This window comes from Macaca nemestrina, chromosome 12, assembly GCF_043159975.1.
Source record: "Macaca nemestrina isolate mMacNem1 chromosome 12, mMacNem.hap1, whole genome shotgun sequence".
NCBI classification, from domain to species: Eukaryota; Metazoa; Chordata; class Mammalia; order Primates; family Cercopithecidae; genus Macaca; species Macaca nemestrina.
Window position 1 is genome coordinate 48,897,531 of NC_092136.1, and position 19,884 is coordinate 48,917,414.

General features: G+C 47.0%; 1 protein-coding gene and 1 long non-coding RNA gene across 20 annotated transcripts in view; one reads left to right on the forward strand and one right to left on the reverse strand.

Moving 5' to 3' along the window:
* LOC105486946 (pleckstrin homology domain containing A7) overlaps positions 1-19,884 on the forward strand; it is a 243,839-nt gene that overhangs the window by 191,409 nt on the left and 32,546 nt on the right. For all 19 annotated transcript variants that reach the window (XM_071075024.1, XM_071075026.1, XM_071075027.1 and 16 more), the window contains 4 exons: positions 4,588-5,058; positions 13,556-14,078; positions 14,920-15,006; positions 18,004-18,057. In XM_071075024.1, coding sequence (XP_070931125.1) covers positions 4,588-5,058; positions 13,556-14,078; positions 14,920-15,006; positions 18,004-18,057 — 1,135 coding nt within the window. The remainder of the gene's footprint in view (positions 1-4,587; positions 5,059-13,555; positions 14,079-14,919; positions 15,007-18,003; positions 18,058-19,884) is intronic.
* Positions 797-18,140, reverse strand: LOC139357501 (uncharacterized). Its single transcript, XR_011610795.1, has 4 exons — positions 18,098-18,140; positions 17,121-17,260; positions 1,050-1,158; positions 797-847 (listed from the first exon to the last, which is right to left on the reverse strand). It is a non-coding gene; the product is annotated as an uncharacterized lncRNA (long non-coding RNA).

The window sequence follows — 19,884 nt, forward strand, 5'->3', positions numbered from 1 at the left end:
TCTTATGTAAGTCCCGGGAGCCATGGGAATAAGGAACTGTTCATAACCCCAAAGTCTTCAGGGCTAGAAAACTGCCCAGTGGCAAACTGACTACCATTCGCTTAGCCGCCCTCTAAAGCTTTGTTTTGCAATAAATGCTGGTATTAATCTAAAGAAAATGATTTATCATCCTCTGTCAAATTTATTTCCAGGAAGCACTGGCATATATGGGAGTGTATATACTCATGTACAGTCATAGTAAGGACTAAGACTTATGGTTAAATTAGCTCCAAGGTTAGAGAAGACTAACAGACTCCATGATTTGAGGGTCAGGTGTTTATGGGAACAGTATTCAATGTGGTTACCATAATCAAATTGGGCTTCAGGGTTGTCTGGCTTTGAAGGCAAAGGCTATTTTCTGTACTACTTTCTTATACTCCCAGGTGCCTGTCCCAATGGGGTCTGTATAGGTGCTCGGTAAATACATGGTGATTGGTTAGGGAAGGAAGAAAAATCCATGTTACAATTGGTTGGGCTGAGACATTGTGCCCACAATCTTTGGGTTCCAGAGTTGAAGAATCCTTCATTTCCTCTCAATTCTAATATCATACCCATAGGTGGCATATTTGTTTCACTATCTGGCTCTTATGACAAGGTGCTCTTTATCTTTGGGGTGTGAATAACAAGGAGATACAATTACCTGGGTATCACAATTGGAATAACCACTTAGAAATATCAGAGCAAGTGTAACCAAAGCAGCATGCCAGATTCTAAAGCTTCAGCAACTTGGCCAGAGTGTGATCCAGAGGGCAGCCAGAGCCTTCATCATCTCTGAAGTAGCCTCAGCACATCCTCTGTGGGTGGTTTCCTGGATGTAAGAAATAATAAAGAAGATAGGCCTGGCACAGTGGTTCATGCCTGTAATCCCAGCACTTCTGGAGGCTGAGTTGGGATGATTGCTTGAGCTCAGGATTTCGAGACCAGCCCGGGCAACAAGAAAGGCCTTGTCTCTACAAAAGAAAAAAAAAAACTAAAAATTAGCCAGACGTGGTGGCAGGAGCCCGTGGTACCAGTTACGCAGGAGTCAGAGGTGGAAGGATCACTTGATCCTCGGAGGTTGAGGCTGTGGTGAGCTCTGTTCATGCTAGTGCATTCCAGCCTTGGTGACATAGTGAGACCCTGTATCAAAAAAAGAAAAAGAAGATAATGGCCAACTTAGGCAACTCAAGGACTGTTGGTTCAGGTTACACTAATCTAGTTATGGAGGATTAAAGGGAGAAAGGAAAGACAAAGCTAAAACCCATCGTGTGAAAAAAAGAAAAAAGAGAAAAAAACTGTCCTATGTGCATTGTGGAACAGGGTTGTCCCTTTATAAGCTTACAGTAAGAATTACTTTTTCTTTTTTGAGGTGGAGTCTTGCTCTCTCACCCAGGCTGGAGTGCAGTGGTGTAATCTCAGCTCACGGCAACCTCTGCCTCCCAGGTTCAAGCAATTCTCCTGCCTCAACCTCCTGAGTAGCTGGGACTACAGGTACACACCACCATGCCCAGCTAATTTTTGTATTTTTGGTAGAGTTGGGGTTTCACCATGTTGGTCAGGCTGGTCTCGAACCCCTGACCTCAGGTGATTCACCTTCCTTGGCATGCCACCACACCCAGCTGAATTACTTTTTCTTTAAGTATGGGCTCCTGAATATTTCCCATATTTTCCTCCTACTGGAATTTATAGAGCCACTGAATGTTAACAATGGATGAGCCCTCACTCATCAATATCTCAATATGTCATTGTAAAATGATTTAATAGGCAGGACCCCTTCCAGTATAAGTAGCAGAAACCAAACTCAAACTAATAACTGAAAAAGGGAATTTAGGCCCGGCAGGGTGGCTCATGCTTGTAATCTTAAAACTTTGGGGGGCTGAGGCAGGTGGACCACTTGAACCCAGGAGTTTGAGACCAGCCTGGGCAACATAGCGAGACCCAGTTTCTACAAATTTTTTTTTTTTTTTTTAATTAGCAGAGCATGGTGGCATGCACCTGTAGTCCCAGCTACTCAGGAGGCTGAGGTGGGAGGATGACTTGAGCCCAGCAGATCAAGGCTACAGTGAGCCATGATCATGCCACTGCACTGCAGCCTGGGTGAGAGAGCAAGATGCTGTTAAAAAAAAGAAGAAGAAGAAGGAATTTATTTATTAACAACTAAAAAATCCAAAGAGATATCTGGTTTACATATGGTTAGATGTAGGAACTTAAGCCAAGTTTTTAGGATTGTATGTTTCTCCACCTGCTTTCCTTTGTGTTAACTTCATTCTTAAGCGGTGCCTTCCCACACAATTGCAGCAGCTCCAACCCAAGTCCCAGGGCTGACTCTGATTGGCCTGGAGTAGTCAACTCCTGAACCAGTCACTGAGACTGTGGACCCTCAGCTGGACAGGGAGTCAGCAGCACCTGAACCACCTGGACTGAGGGTAGGAGAAAGTGATCCCCAAATGAAAATTGAAATGCTGTTATCAGAAGGGCAGTGGATACAGTGTGGAGGTTGGAGAGGAAAGAAGTCCTCTGTTGGATAAAAGGAGTTCCAAAGATGCATTATTTTTTTCCACAAAGCTTGGGGTTTCCATGGAAAAGACATTGGTACATGAACAGTGAGAAGAGTGATTGCTTTTCTCAGTTCTCCCTGTTTATTAGTCCATTCTCACACTGCTATGAAGAACTGCCCAAGAATGGATAATTTATAAAGGAAAGAGGTTTATTGACTCACAGTTCCACATGGCTGGGGAGGCCTCAAGAAACTTACAATCATGGTGGAAGGGAAAGCAAACATGTCCTTCTTTGCATGATGGCAGGAAGAAGTGCCAAGCAAAAAGAGAAAAGCTGCTTCTAAAACCATCAGATCTCATGAGAACATGCTCACTGTCAGGAAAACAGCATGAGGGTACCCTCCCTCATGATTCAATTTCCTACCACCAGATCCTTCCCACGACACATGGGGATTATGGGAACTACAGTTCAAGATGAGATTTGGGTGAGGACACAGCCAAACCATATCACCCTGCCTAAGTTAAAGGCAACAGACCCACACACAGTGAAAAGCAGACCCCATGTGGAGGATTGTATTTTCGCATTATATTGACATTCTAACTAGCTCTGGCTCTCACGGTGAGTTGATTCTGCCCTGAATCTGTGTTGATTATTGGTAGCTGAGGTTCTGAAGTTGTTGCAAAGACACCTGGGGTGTGGCCACCAAGATGTAAATGCAGTACCATTTCTATTATGTACTCTCATGTGGAGAAGAAAATGCCTCTGGCTTGGCCCCATTTTGAGTGGTGGATCTTAAGGCCAGGACCTTTTTTTTTTTTTTTTAAACCAAGGAGTATAGCTAAACCAGCTGCCCCATCTAAGTAAAGGTCTTTGGTAATTTTTCTAGTCCATCTGAGCTGAGCTGGAACAAGTTCTCTTGCCTCCCTAATCTAAATTCTGTGAAGCTTGTGGAGCCACTATTGTATCCCTGGTGCCAGGTGATCAGGATGCAGACAACTAGGACCCTGCCCCAAGGAGGCAGAGAGAAGGGCAGCTTACCGGGGGAGATGGACCATGAAAGAGAAGCCCTCCACCATGTCCCAAAGCTCCTCCTGTAGCCTCAGTTCACACCCTGACCTATCACCCCACCCCATTCTCTTTTATAGCTTCCAGGTTTGCACGGACACATGTGGAGAGGCAGTAGAGCAAAGCCTACCACACATGGGCTCTGGAGTCTACCTGGGTTTAAGCCCAGGCTCCACTCTGTTCCAGCTGTTTGATCTTGGGCAAACAATCGATCTTCTCTGTGCCTCAGTTTCCTTATTGTTAAAATCTGACTAATAATACTCCACAGAATTGTTGTAGATAGACATGAGAGTTGTTTCTGTTTGAACTGTTCCCTGATAAGATAGAAACAGGTTGCTATTCACATAAAGAGGTTGCTGTGCCCATTCTCTATTCACCATCTTTGAAGAGTGTTAATTATGCTATCATTTGTACTTTGGGCTGTGCTAGAGACCAGTGGGAGGGATCGTGAGCTCAGGAGCTTTCCATTTAAGCCCCAGACAGACAAACGGATAAATCGCAAAAGGAAAAGGCAAGATCAGTAGCACAGAGTAGAATGGGAGCACAGGAGTGGTCTTCATGTGAATGTCACATGTATAATTTATTCATTCTCTCTTGCAGTAGTAGTTACAGAGTGCCTATTTTATACCAGTCATTGTGTAGAAGTTCTGGGCATATGATGATCAGCCAGATGGGCCTCTGGCCAAAAAGAACTCATAGTTTATTTGGGAGCTAGATGAATAAACACAGTTATGGTCCAGTGCGGTTAGTGTGACAGTGGGATCAGCATAAGATCCTATTCTAAATTGGAAGTGTATGTCAGGGCGGCTTCCTGGAGGAGGTGTTGTTTAAGCCAGATCCCCAAAGGAGCAGAAGTTAAGCAGGCAGAGTGAGGACACGAGCATGAAAGGTGTTCTGGGCAGAGGGAATAGCCTGTGCAAAGGCCTGCAGGTGATTGAGTGTACAGTGCATTTCATCGTGGAGTCTTGGCTGTGGAGCAAACTGAATGTGCTGCTGTCATTGCAGGGATATGGAGAAGGTGGAGCGGCAGGCTGTCCCCCAGGCCAACCACACAGAGTCCTGTCACGAATGTGGCCGGGTGGGACCCGGACATACGAGAGATTGTTCTCATCGTGGCCATGATGACACTGTCAACTTCGAGAGGCAGGAGCAGGAGGGAGAGCAGTACCGTTCCCAGAGGGACCCGCTGGAGGGCAAGCGGGACCGGAGCAAGGCCAGGTCTCCATACTCGCCGGCTGAGGAGGATGCCTTGTTTATGGATTTGCCCAGTGGCCCAAGAGGCCAGCAGGCACAACCCCAACGGGCAGAGAAGAATGGAATGTTGCCTGCCTCATATGGCCCAGGAGAACAGAATGGGACTGGCGGGTACCAGCGGGCCTTTCCTCCCAGGACCAACCCTGAAAAACACAGCCAAAGGAAGAGCAATCTGGCCCAGGTGGAGCACTGGGCAAGGGCCCAGAAGGGGGACAGCAGGAGGTGAGTAATAGACTCAGGATCACTGCTTATAATGAGTGCAATAATGTAGTGGCAATAGCTGTCATTTAGCGAGCACTTGCTGTGTAAGGGCGGCCTTAAACTCTTTACCACCATTACCTACGTAAATCCCTGTAACAACCCTGCAAGAAAGGGTGATATTCCTTGACAGAAACTGAGGCTTGGAGAAGTCAAGGAACCTGCCCACAGCACACAGGTGGTAAGGCCAGAGTTCAGTCCTGGGTCTGTGAGCCTCCAAGGCCCCCACGCGATTACTCCAGAGTCTTTTCTACTCCTCAGAGAATGCCTTGAGACATTCAGCATGTAAATGATAACCAGTCTTCTCCTCTTTTGCTGCTACTTCTCTACATCCAAGAAATGTTTATAGAAACTAGAGTAAATAGAGATTCATTTTTAATTCCAGGCACATACAGAAGTGCATCGGCACTGTTGACATTGGGCTTTATCAGATACATTCCTTCAAGAAGATTTTAATTATTTAGAAGGCATGCATATCTTGCTATTTGCCAAGCACTGTCTGTATTTTATTATAATTTCAGATTAATTAGGACACATTTCTGAATGTGAAGAATTCAGGGTCACTAGCTTCCCTGTTGTCCCCAGAAGCCACTGTGCTTTGTCTTCATTATGAAAGACGTGACAGATTTCACTCACTATTTTCAGGCTTCTAAACAAATCACTGACAAGAGAGGAGATAGCAAAGCCAATGTGCATTCAGAGAGCTCCCCAGGGATTGCAGTGGATGTGCCAGCATCCAGACCAAGTCTGCCACAGGCCTGATAACATGCTCTGAAAGGTCACACTTCCTTCTCCCTGTTGGCCAGGCCCAAGCTTTCTACCTGTGGATTCTGGAGGTGGTCAGTGCTCCTAGGGGAATAGCCTAGTCCTGTTTTCAAGTATGTGGGTGTGTTGTTCATATGTAGGTTGCTGTAGCCTCTTTAATCTGGTCCAGCTGGGCAGTTGTGAGAGTGGATGGTGGAAAAATCACAATGGAGCCTTCCTAAGTAACTGATAGACATTGTTGTGGAGCAGACTAGAAGAGAAGGCCTGTTATGCTGTAGCTAAGACACCTTCCCATTCCCAACTGGGAATGACCAGGTGTCAATTCTGTTTGTTCACATTTTGTATCTTATTAATAAAACAGAAAGCTACTGTCTGAGGACACAGGGAAGGGAAACTGCTCTTCTTGGTGCTGACCTAAGTAGCCCCCTGGTAGGTGGTTGTAAGATGACCTTACTGCTGAGCGAGGTTGGAAAGTTGGCAGGGGTAATGTAATGTGGGTCCTCATTCTCCAAAGTAAGGCATTTGAATTTTATTTGAAAAAGCAATAGGGAACCACTGGAAGGTTTTAAGCAGGTAAGTGATGTGATCTGATGAATATTTCATGAAGAAGGTAAGAGCCTAGGAAGGAGGCTATTGCAGTAGTCCATGAGGGTGACAATGGAAATAGGATGAATAAACCAATTTGAGATACATTTTGGAGGTTGAAACAGCAAAGGTTGTAAGTGAATTCGAATGCAGGATGAGGGAAACAACAAGGATGATGTCTAGAATTTTGAAAACTTTGTTTAATTTTTGTGGATACATAGTAGGTACATGTATTTATGGGTATATGAGATCTTTTGATACAGGCATGCAATATGTAATAATCAAAACAGGGTAACTGGGGTGTCCATCACCTCGGGCAATTTATCATTTCTTTGTGTTATAAGCATTCAATTGTACCCTTTTAGTTATTTTTTATTTTTTAAATTAAGATAAAGATGTAATCTTGCTACGTTGACCAGACTGGATTCGAACTTCTGGCTTCAAGCAATCCTCCCATCTTGGCCTCCCAAAGTGCTGAGATTATAGGCATGACCCACTGCACCTGACCCCTTTTTAGTTATTTTTAAATGTACAATAAATTGTTGTTGACTATAATCATCCTGCTATGCTATGAAATACTAGCTCTTACTGATTCTATCTAACTATATTTTTGTACCCATTAAGCATCCCTACTCCCCCCTGCCCACTACCCTTCCCAGGCTCTGGTAACCATCATTCTACTCTCTATCTCCATGAGTTCAATTGTTTTAATTTTTAGCTCCCACAAATGAGTGAGAACATGCAAAGTTTGTCTTTCTGTGCCTGGCTTATTTCACTTAACATAATGTCCCCGAGTTCCATCTATGTTGTTGCAAATGACAGGATTTCATTCTTTTTTATGGCTGAACAGTACTCCATTGAGTATAAGTACCACATTTTGCTTATCCATTCATCTGCTGATGGACACTTAGGTTGCTTCCAAATCTTGGCTATTGTGAATAATGCTACAATAAACAGACCTAGAGAATTTTGACTTGAGCAACTGGGTGGTTACTGAGATGGGGAAGGATAAGGAAGGAACAAGTTGGGGGAAATCAGGATTTCCATTTTGGACATGTAAGTAGGGAGTTAGAGTTCTGGACATGGGTGGAGTGGAGTTAGCATTCAGGTTTGGCTTGGTTAATAGGTAGATATGGTGCTGTGCAGCAGATATAAACATAGGTAAGAGACATGAGCTTGATGAGGAATGTGGTCCTTTTGGAGTGTCCAGGTAGAAATGACCAGGAGGCTATAGGGAATGTGGGTACAGGCTGTAGAGGGATTCTAGAGTCATTGCCTTAGAGATGGTAACTAATGCCCTGGCAGTAGTTGAGATTAACCAGGGTGGAATGCTTAGAGCCATGTTTCTTAATCCTATCTGCATGGTTTGATCATTTGAGGCCCAACCCCAGAGATTTTGATATAGTTGGTCTGGGGTGAGGTCAAGCCATCAGTATGTTTTCAAAGCTCCTTAGGTTGGCCAGGTATGCTGGTTGATGCCTATAATCCCAGCACTTTGGGAGGCTGAGGTGGTAGGATCGCTTGAGTCCAGAAGTTTGAAACCAACCTGGGCAACATAGCAAGACACCATCTCTACCAAAAAAAATTTTTTTTATTTTTTAAGTTACCTGGATGTGGTGGCATGCACCTGTGGTCCCAGCTTCTTGGGAGGCTAAGGCGGGATGATCACTTGAGCCCATGAGTTCAAGGCTGCAATGAGTTATGACTGTACCACTGCACTCCAGCCTGGGTGACAGAGCAAAAACCTGTCTCCAAAAAATAAATAATAAATAAATAATACATACATACAACTCCCTAGGTGATTCTAGTGCATGTCCACAGTCAAGAAACTGTTGCTAGGCTGCACATTGGAATCACCTAGAGAGTTTCAACATTTGGTGAGGCCTTAGTCCCCTGAGCAGAAATCTGACTCCATTGGTCTGGGTTGCAGCCTGGACATAAGGTTTTTAGGAAGCACATTTTCCCCCGTCCCTCCTCCCACAGTGATCTAATGGGCAGCCGGGACTAAGAATCCTCAACTGAGAGAGCACAGTCGCAGAGGGCCAACAACAGAACACTGAGGACCCCCAGCCTAAGGGTCAGGCAAAAACTAAGTCACTTGAAGGAGGTGAGGAGAAGATGGGGGAGGAAAACTGGAGGTTCTGTGGGGGAGAGTTTCAGCTGGAAGGAGTCCAGGCAGCAGTGCACGGTGCTGCAGGTAAGGACTTCCACCTGGCTGTGGTGCCGCCTTTCCTTTTTTTTTTTTTTTTTGCTACCAAAAGCAGATACTTGAGACGTAGTACCTTTCAAGGAGGCTGAGCACCCCTGAAGGAAAGTCCAGAACGTGGCGGGTCTTTTGCTCGGTAGCAGAAACCCTTTTTCCACTGAGCTGCTTGAGGGGCTTAGATGGGCAAACCTGAATTGCCATCCTTAATAGAGCTACAGTGTCAAAGTTAGCTCAGGAGGCAGAGTAAAAGGAGGCATTGAAATCAGTAAGACGGCATGGCCAGTGAGAAATCCTTCGTGGCAGGGGCACAGAAAAAACTGTCAAAAGCTGGGTGACTGATATGCAGTGATAAGTTGTCAGTTATGAAATGTCTCTACATAACTGCTCCAGTAGCCTGTAAACCATGTTATTCTACTACACATAATGGCCTGAATTTGAGAGTTGGGAGTGGGGTGTGCATCAGAGACCTAAAGAATGAGAAGTTTACAGGGAAGTAAGAGGTGGGTGGGGAGGGCACAGGACTTTCCCTGGGATGCAAGATGGGGATTTGAGCCATTCTTATCTAAGGGGCAGAGAGACATCAGGTCTGTAGAGGAGAACAGCTCATTGGCTTTGGAGGTCACTGAGCACACAGTGAGAGGAATTTCATTCTAGTAGGGGAAGCAGATCTCAATGGGCTAGAAAGTGAATAAAAGTGAAGAACTGAAGACAGAAGATAGAACAGAAAATGCTGTCAATCTTTAAGTGAGCAAAGTGTCTCCGTCTCTGATCATTCTCTTGTATTTTAAAAGGCCTGCCTCTTATAGTCCCAGGTATTTTTTTTCTTAAAGATATATTTGTAGTCTCTTACAGTAAGTCATAATAGATCTGGCTGCTGAATAAAGGAACCTCCTCCATTTTCCATTTGAAAATATGTGAGATAGATACCTCTGTTTTGCATATCATCAAGACTGCTAATCTCATTAGACTGAGCACATTAAGACATTGGGAGGAGGGTTATTTGAACTGCAATATGATCCTGTATTTTTGGCTTTAAACCAACAGGGAATTATTTCTAATGGGAGATACATATTTCACATCATTAAACTTTTTTAGAATATGGTTTGTGGGAGACAGACTGACATACTCCTAGAATCTTACTGTATTTTAAGAGCTTGTTTTGAAATTTTAGGCTTTCATTTTCCCACCCTGACCTCCCAGTGTTTAACGTAATGCATACTTGTAAAATAGAAAGGTTGGGGTGGGGAATAGAGTTAGGATCAGGAGATTCAAACACTACAGTATAGAACAGAGTAGAAAGTGGGAGTCCTGTGTGATTGGAAGTTAGGTTGAGGAACATCTGCTGAGTAAAGTATAATAATTGGTCATAAAAAATGATACTGCATTTCCACATGACCATTTCTGTAGTGGCTGTATCAGAATATCTTGTTTAGTGCCTGTTCAGTGACAGGGAGGCCCTGTGGCCACAGAGCATGGTGTGAGGAGACCTTGAGCCCAGTTTTTGGGTAAGACCGGAGGTTGGGGGGCCAGCAAATGGATCTGCTGTTAGGGGCAAAGCTACTCTGGAAGCTCCCACTTGCTCCCATGGGGTCTATACCTCAGCCACAGTACCACCTCCTCCTGTGTTCCTCCTCCATAGTCAGTTACCTTGTTTTGGCCCCTGGAGCCAGGGCTCACCATTGTACCGGTACCTTGGGGTCACTCCGAAATGGCAGACCATGTGTAAATGGAGGGTACAGCTTAGAGGATGAGCTCGGGGATTTGGGGTGCTGCTAGCGGGCAGTGGAGAGGTGAGGGTGGACTCTGACCTTCCAGGCACTGTAGGCAGGCAAGGGAGTGAGCTGCAGAGCCAGCCGGGAAGGGCGTATGGGTGGGAGCACGGCTCTGAAATGCTTTGCATAGTTTGCATTTTGCTTCTGACAGAATGAACAATGGTTAGTCAAGTCCCGAACTCCCCAGAGGAAGCCTCCAGCCTGGTTTCCGCCACCGCTACCACCTCTGTTTTGAGGATTCAGGCACTGCCCCGTCTCAGAGGCACATTTGTGTCTAACTTTGGGAAATCAATAGCAAACCCTGCCACCTAGTGACAGGCTGACTCACTTGGCAGGCGCGACAAGTAGGTTGAAGAGATCTTAAAGTTATCTCCTGCAATGGCAAAGATAGCTTTATTTGAATGACAACTATTTCAAATCCTCACAGCAATTTTCAAAATGGTTCTTACTATCCCCATTTTGTAATAAGGAAAGTGAGACTTAGAGGGCTTGGATGATACTTGCCTGAAGTCATATAGCTAAAGTGATTAAATGAGTTGAGTTTTAAAACAATTAGAACAGTTTCTCAAACTTTACAGAGCACTAGAATCTCCTGGAGGGCTTGTTAAGACACTGATGCCTGGGCACCATCCCCTGATTAGGTAGGTCTGAGGTGGGGCTGATAACAAGCATTTTAAAAATATATCTTATTTTTAATTGACAAATAATGATTATATGTATGGGATAGATGTGGTGTTTTAATATATGTATACATTGTGAAATGATTACATCAAACCAATTGACATATTCATCACCTTATCTGCTTATTCTTTTTGGTGATAAGAACATTTAAAATCTACTTTTAGTAATTTTGAAATATACATTATTATTAACCATTGTCACTATGCCTGTGCTGTAGGTCACCAGAACTTATTCCTCCTAACTGAAACTTTGCACCCTTGGACCAACAGCTCCTCTTCCATCTCTCTTATCCCTCCCAAACCTCTGGTAACCACCTCTCTACTTTGTTCTTCTATGAGTTTGACCTTTTTAGATCCCACATATAAGTGAGGTCATACACAGTATTTGTCTTTCCATGCCTGGCTTATTTCATTAACTTGCATTTTTAACAAGTCCCCAGGTGGTGCTGATGCTGGTGGCACACAGGCCACACTTTGAGTAGTGTTGGCTTGGAACAATGTCTGCAACAATGTCAGCACCAAATAAATGTTAGATAAAATTGATAGGTGAAGGCGGAGTCAGAATTGACCTCAAGCCTGTCTGACTATAAAACTTGTTTTCTTTTTACAACATCATGCTGCCTCTCAGGCTTAGTAAAATTCCATACTTCGTCCCTTGCTTAATTTTTTTTCCTTCTCAGAAAATAAAGTGGAGGCTGGGCACGGTAGCTCATGCCTGTAATCCCAGCACTTTGATAGGCTAAGGCAGGCAGATCTCTTGAGGGCAGGAGTTCAAGACCAGCCTGGCCAACATGGTGAAACCCTGCTTCCACTAAAAATACAAAAATTAGCCAGGCATGGTGGTGCACACCTGTAGTCCCAGCTACTCAGAAGGCTGAGGCAGGAGAATCCCTTAAACCCGGGAGGTGGAGGTTGCAGTGAGCAGAGATTGCACCACTGCACTCCAGCCTGGGCAAAAGAGCAAGAATCTGTTTCAAAAAAGAAAGAAAATAAGATGCCTAGTTGGTGGTAGTTTTTGAAATCATATCCAGCTTTGTGTGCTGGAGTGTTTTTTGAAGGGCTAATTATGCATAGGACTTTCTTAGACTGTGGACAATACTATGGTCTGAAACACAGCTCCTGTCTTTCAAGAATTTTCACCTTGGCCTGGGAAAACATGTCTTGCAAGTATGAAAAGATCACATCAATATAGGACCTTGGAAAAGTTACAGGCAGTGTGATAACTAGGTCAAACAGAGCTGGATCACTGAGGGCTGTGGCACTGCAGAAGGTCCACATGGGGAAGGCATGGGCCAGCATCCTGGAGAATGAGTAAGACTTGGGTAAATAGAGCAAGGGGAGACCATCCAGGTAGGGGGAGGGAAGAACAGTGTTATAAGAGTAAGGAGGGACAGGAAGGGTACACACGTTAGTGAAGGACCTTCTGTGTATCAGACATGGAGATTGCATTTCCTAACCTGTCTCATTGATTCCTCAGAAGAGCCTTATGAGGCAGGTAATACTGTCCTCATGTTACAAGTAAGGAAATGGAAGTTCAGAGTCAGGTAAGCTGCCTAGGGTCACAAAGCCAGCAAGTATAAAGCTCGGCTTCAAACCCAGGTTAGACTCCTACCTTTCCTTTTTCCACTGCAAGATATTGCTCAGGTGTGGAGGAGGCTGGGCCAGGACTAGGGTGGGGCTGACTGTCAGGCACCAGCACGTGCAGGGGTGACCCTGAGATGGAGTACTTCCTTCAGTTTTGGGCCCTAGGCATTTGGCGTGGCCCTGGTAGGAAGAGCAGTGAGAAAACAGCAGGCCTGCAAGGTGGGTTGAGGTCAGCTGCTAGTGAGCTGTGAGTACCAGGCTGAGGAGTTTAGACTTTATTTCACAAGTGACAAGGAGCCATGGAAATTTTTGAAATAGGGAACTGATTTGATCAGAGCACTTGACTGTGGACAAAGTAGAAACCAGTTAGGAGCATCTCAAAGTTATCTGGAGGGAGATAATTAATCAGTATCTGGTCTAGAATAGTCCAGAAAAAAGAGAACTGATGCCAGCTACTTCCTTTATGAACCTCCAGAACTTGGTGCTAAGGATACCAAGCAGAGAGAAAATCTTGGTAACCTGGAGAATTGTGAGGCCTTTTCTATAAATATGCACAGCCGTGGAAAGAGCTGACTGCTGGCAGTGGAGAGAGAAGGAAAAGCCAGGTTTAATCACATTGCACTCCAATTGATGGGCATGGGGTAGCCAAGTTGTCCTGGCAGAGGAAGTTGACAGAGAAAAATGGTTTTGGAGTTGTCTGCAAAAAGGGGAAGTGACTGAAGTCCTGGATGTCAGCCTTGATCATTCTTTTGGGGTTCTCATAGGACTCTCCCACATGCCCAGCTTTGTGGGTTTACTTAGGTATATTCCCCAAAGCCTGGCAGAACCCTCACTTGGTGGCCTGACGTGTTCTTACCCTTTCTTCTCAGTCTTCCCTTGGACCAGACGCTTCCTCGCCAGGGTCCTGGCCAATCCCTGTCCTTCCCAGAAAACTACCAGACTCTTCCCAGGAGCACCCGACACCCCTCGGGGGGCTCCTCGCCACCTCCCCGAAACCTGCCAAGTGACTACAAGTACGCGCAGGACCGAGCCAGCCACCTGAAGATGTCGAGTGAAGAGCGCCGGGCGCACCGGGATGGCACCGTGTGGCAGCTCTATGAGTGGCAGCAGCGCCAGCAGTTCCGGCACGGCAGCCCCACAGCACCTATCTGCCTCGGCTCCCCAGAGTTCACTGACCAGGGCCGGAGCAGGAGCATGCTAGAGGTGCCCCGCTCCATCTCTGTGCCTCCATCTCCCTCGGACATCCCTCCCCCGGGACCCCCAAGGGTCTTCCCACCCCGGCGGCCACACACGCCAGCAGAACGAGTCACAGTGAAGCCACCGGACCAGAGGAGGAGTGTGGACATCTCACTGGGGGATTCTCCAAGGAAGGCACGGGGCCACGCTGTCAAGGTGAGGCTCGAGAAGCTCTGCCAGGCTGCTGGGTCAGCGTGAGGGTGCCAGGAGCCTTGCCTGGTTTGAACACAAATTTGAGTAATTTGGGATAATAATGATAGCTAATACTTAGGCAGTGCATTTTAATAATAGATGCCAGGCACAGTTCCCAAAGGCTTCGCTTTAAATTCTCACCACAACCCTGTGAGGTAGGTGCTATGTTTATGCCCATTTCAAAGATGAGAACTCGGCCGGGCGCGGTGGCTCACGCCTGTAATCCCAGCACTTTGGGAGGCCGAGGCGGGCAGATCACAAGGTCAGGAGATCGAGACCACGGTGAAACCCCGTCTCTACTAAAAATACAAAAAATTAGCCGGGCGCGGTTGTGGGCGCCTGTAGTCCCAGCTACTCGGGAGGCTGAGGCAGGAGAATGGCGTGAACCCGGGAGGCGGAGCTTGCAGTGAGCCGAGATCGCGCCACTGCACTCCAGCCTGGGCGACAGAGCGAGACTCCGTCTCAAAAAAAAAAAAAAAAAAAAGATGAGAACTCTGAGGCACGGAGAGACAAAGTAACTTGCAGGGGGTCACACAACTACAAGTCAGCTTCCTTGCAGCTTGAAAGGCAGGAAAAGACATGTGTCCAGTCAGTTAAACTATTTATAACAACCCAGCTTAAGTTTTCACTTTCCAAGGGCTTTCACCGTTTAGTGTTCTAACCGTAAGAGTAAGATACGTGTGCTCATTTCATAGATGAGGAGTCTGGGGCTCAGAGGGGACCCAGGTGGCATGGGGCGGGCTGCCCTGGGAGTGGGTGGCAGAGGTTTGGGCTCCAGTGTGACTTCTTGTCTTCCCACTTGCAGAACTCGTCTCACGTGGACCGACGCTCCATGCCCTCCATGGGTTACATGACCCACACCGTCAGTGCTCCCAGTTTACATGGAAAATCGGTAAGGTGAATGACAAGACACAGCCTGCAATGCCCTATCTCATCAACGTTTTCCTTCCTCTGAGTCAGTACAATGCAGTCCAGAGGGCAGCTATCAACTCCCATTTTAGAGATGAGGAAACTAAGACTCAGAGAAGTCGAATGACTTGCTTAGGGTCACCTGGCTGTCACTGGGTCCCCAATGAAGGGGAAGAGCTTGTGGGGGAATGTAGGGGAATGTTAGGCTTATCTCCTCTTTCAAGCTGAATTTTGCCATAAATGTTTTCCAGCTACTCACCTTTTTCCGCAGGTAGTGCCTCTCCACTCTTCCCTGATCTTTGATTAATTAATTAGTTAACTCTATCTTCAAAGCTTGAGTCTGAGACCAGGCATGGTGGTTCATACCTGCAATCCTAGCACTTTGGGTGGATCACTTGAGGCCAGGAGTTCAAGACCAGCCTCGCAAACATGGCGAAACCCCGTCTCTACTAAAAATACAAAAATTAGCTGGGTGTGTTGGTATACTCCTGTGATCCCAGGTATTCGGAAGGCTGAGATACGAGAACTCAGGAGGTGGAGTTTGCAGTGAGCCAAAATCATGCTCACGCTGCTGCACTCCAGCCTGAGTGACAGAGCAAGACTGTCTCAAAGCAGAAGAAAAAAAAAAAGCTTGGGTCTGGGTGAGGTTGCACTGTTGGTTGTTGCTTTCCTGAAAAAACAACTTCCTGAAGCCCTTTTACTGCCAGTGCTTTTATTTGTCCTAATGACAGAATTAACGCAGTAATTGCTTAATGGTGTCACATCAGTGCTGTCCTGGCACTGACACCAGGGTGAAGAGTGTAATTCTAGCAGCATGCTCCTGTGGTGCTAACTTCCTTGTGCTGTGTCTACACACCTGCAGCTGGAGGAGCTCTCGTTGCTTCTCACCCGGTTAAGGCGGCACCAGGCCAAGTTAGCCAGTGTGCGAAATTTCGCCATCGGCCAGTTACTGCAGCACCAGCTGACCTTTCCCACCTGCCAGGTCAGCACTGGTGGGCTTCTCTCAGGGCCGGGGGCAGGGAGTGACATGCTGGCTCGTGTTCGCTCGTGCCCATGCTCTGATCTGTCTCTGCTGTCTGCCTCTCCCTTGTTTGCTGCCTGTTTGCTTCTGGATGCTACTGCCAGATACTCTGTGGTGGTGGAGGCCGAGCCTACCCTGCTGGCACTGGGGAGGGGGTCTGCATGTGGTGTAGGGGTCCTAAACTGTCGCTTCTCTGGCTGTAAGTAGTGACTGCCAGGCTGATGTGTGGTCACGTTCAAAGGGCTATGCTGGCTGACAGCCTTGTTGCCCCTGTGGCCACTCCTTGGGATGTGGAAAGGCACGTATGCGTCAGCCTGGAGGGAGATGCAGGGTGCCCTCTCTTATCTGGACAGTGCCCTGCTGCCTCACAGAGCATCTTCTCATCTCATATCCTGCTAAGCCTCACAGTAAGCTGGAAGAGGTTAGGTAGGAGAGGAGTCAGGACCACACACAAGGCAAGTGGAACCAGAAGGGGAAGTGACTTGCTCAGGATCCCTCAGCTAGAAGCATGCAGGCTGCAGCCAAAATCCAAGACCTGCATGACACAATGTTCTAAACTGTTGCAAAAACATTGGGCTTTGCAAGCAAACTTCTCAAGAACTGGCTAGGGGGCTGCCCTCCAGGGTATCTTGAGCAGAAAGATTAAAGAAAAGGATTCCTCCCTGGGGTTGTCCTCAGGCAGGAATAGGTTCAGCCAATGAGGCTGGTCCTCCAGGCTGTACAGAGGTAGGCAGGGGACAGATGAGGAGGGTGACAGGACTGTTACCTTCCTTCCTTGTTCTGTTTCAGTGAGTTATGAGAGATTTAGGAAATGTATTCAGAAAAATGAATGTCAGTGCAAAAACTATCATCGGTTGTGAATCTAAGTGATCTTGAATAACCTTCTGCTCTGTCTCACTCCTGTAGCAAGTGTGTAGGGACTGAGCTGTTTGGGAAGAATGGATGGGTAAGGGATTAGTTTAGGGACACAAGACCTTGCAAGCCACTAGTGCTCCTGACAGTTGTCCCCCAGGCATTCCCATGCTTAAGAGCACTGCCTCAACTCTTCGTGTGGTTTTTCTGTGTGACTGTCTTACCTCAGAGCTGTAAGCAAAGGCCACCTGCCCCAGCTCTGGCTTGCTTGGCTGGGACCCTCTTAGTCTGCTGAGAAGATGGTGCCTGGATTATTTTTCTTGAGCTTTCACAGCTCCTCTGCCTCACGGTTAGCTTCTGTGATCTGCTACACAGGAAAGCATAAGTTTTAGGAAATCAAAGAGTCTTTTTCTTATTTTCACTGTTTCTGGTAATTATACTGAAGAGCTTGATAGATTGTCAGAGATGCCACAAACAGATGGGTCTGACCTTGCACCTGTCTCAAGTAGCTCCTGATGTGGCTACACTGGCTCCATGCTGAGCAAAAATAACCAAACTTGCAGGAAATTTCCATCAGTTGCTCGTGGTTATTCTGGAAACCAAGGTCATATTGGGACCTCCTGGGTCACCCAGGCCATCTCCCTGCCTCTTCTTGGCATCTGCCCACACCAATGAGCTTCATCTTCATGCATGTGAAGTGATCCAGACCAAAGGTTTGATGGATGGATTTGGAGCAATGATGACTGATGTGCTGTAGATCAGGTGTGGCATGTGCTTCTCCGGGTGGACCTCCCAGGTCTATCTTGGGAGCACAACACTGCCTCAGCTGCCCTAGCCCTGGGGTAGGATCCTCCCTGCCAAACTTCCCCGAGCCAGTGGGGGACAAGCTGACTTTCCCCACAGTGACCTGCAAGGTCCGCCTTGCTGAAAGAGGGCTCTCAGCTGCACCAAGACGTTTGTGCTTCCTCTGTGGCCCCTGATGTGTTGGTCTGCTGTGGTTCCTTGTTCCGAAAACTGCACCATACAAATAATGCACATGGGAAACCTCCAGGTATGGAAACTCTTGGTGTTCGTAACTGTGTTTTTCCCTCTCTGCTTCATTTGAAGGCTGATGACACCTACCTCCAGCTGAAGAAAGACCTGGAGTACCTGGATCTAAAGGTGAGTGATATCAGGGTTCCTGCCTTCCTCGCATACTCACCTTTCCAAGAGTGCCACCTCACTGGAGCCAAGCCCAAAGCCAAAGGCCAGACAGGTCTTATCCAATCTGAATTCTAAATCAAGATGTCTCCCATCTTGAATCAGAAGAATTTTATTTCTTATAGACTCATACTCTGCCTTTTTTCAGTTTCTTGTGAATTTTGGTGTGAGGTCCCTGGCTTACAGAATGAAGGCACGAGACCTTGATCTCTTCCTTCTTTTGGTCAGAACCAAAAGGTCCCTCCAAAAGCAACCAGTTGCTTCTTCAGAGTCTCCAGTGGGGGCAGGGGTGTATGTTTGGTTCACTAATGTGGGTTTTCAGCCACAAGTGGTATGGTGGGTTCTTTGGTTCTGTTGCTAGGGTAGCAGGCTCCACATGGAATCGCATGGCTTTGAGGCTCACCAGTAGTCTCCCATCTCAGTTTAGGAGAAGAAGGCTGGGCCCCTCCCTGTAGGTAATAAGGCTTCAGGCTCTAAATTAGCTTTCTCAGCACAGAGAGAGCCGAGAAAACTCCTGTAGAGAAGGCAAAAGGCATTCTGCCTGGAAGAGAGCCCTATTGTTCCCTTCCCACAGTTCTCTGAAAGCTCCCACTGTGAAAGCACTTCTTACGCCTAAGCCGTGAAATAGACTGGAGGAATGTGACCTTTAGTTAGCTGTGGGTCTGAAAAGGTGGGTGAGGGGCCATGGGACACTCAGGCGACTGCCACGAGGGGCGGCATGCCTCCCTACAGTCTCCAGTGTACCTGGCTTGGGATATTTTTAATTCGGGGATCTTCATCCAGCCTCATAGAAGCAGGCGTGTGAACGTCAGGTCTGAAGGAAGAAGACGGAAAGGGGGTTTCCCCATAATGAAAGGAGATCAGGGCCTTTGATCAGAAATCAGCCAGTGCAATTCTGTGTCTGTTGAACACTTGCTGTGTATGCAGATGACATGGGGAGATGCAGAAGAAAAATTGAGTCTGTCTGGTCTTGAGATACTTCCAGATAGTCTTGGGTTGGTGAAAGAAATTATCCCCAAATAACAGACTCCTCTACAATGACTAGGCAAAGATCTGTTTGGCCTGGTTCTCAGAGCTGAGATGGTGAGAATCTCTGTGGGTTACAACACTGGAGAGGCGTCTGGGAGGAGGTGGCATGTGTTTGAAGCCTTGAAGAGCCAGGGGGGCTGGGGTTGGTTGAGATTTAAAGGGAAGGAACAGTGAGAGCCAAGGAGAGCCAGGGCACAGTGGTTGTGGCCAGGGCAGCAGAGGGAGGTGGCGCTAGGTCATGCAGGCTTTTGACTCTATCCTAGGCTTTAGGAAAGAAGGTGGGTGCCATGAGCAAAAAGACCTGGCTTTAGCATGTGAGGAGAACAAGGAGCTTTCTCTCAAGGCCAGGAGGTTTTCTAACTCATATGACAGTCAGGTCACACAGAGCTTTAGGGACTGCTGTAAGTATGGTAGTAATTCCTCAGGATTCACAGTGCTCAAGCATAGCTGTGTGGACCAAATGTGGCAGCCTAGCCCGTCCTCCTGCAGCCTGTGGGGATGGGCAGGGTTGTTCCCACCATGCCTATGGAGAGAGATCCACCAGCCCCCGGCCTCCACCTTCCCTGCGCAGCACCACATCCCCGTTCCTCAGCCTCCGTGACAGTCAGTCAGCAGCTGCCTGCGCATTTCTTGTCACCCCTGACCCAGGGCCCAGCGGTCCACTCAGACATACCTGTAGAGCATCCATAGTGCACCTGGGCCTATGGGAGAGGCCTAGCATGCCAGCACCACAGGTGAGTATAAAACACAGATATACCA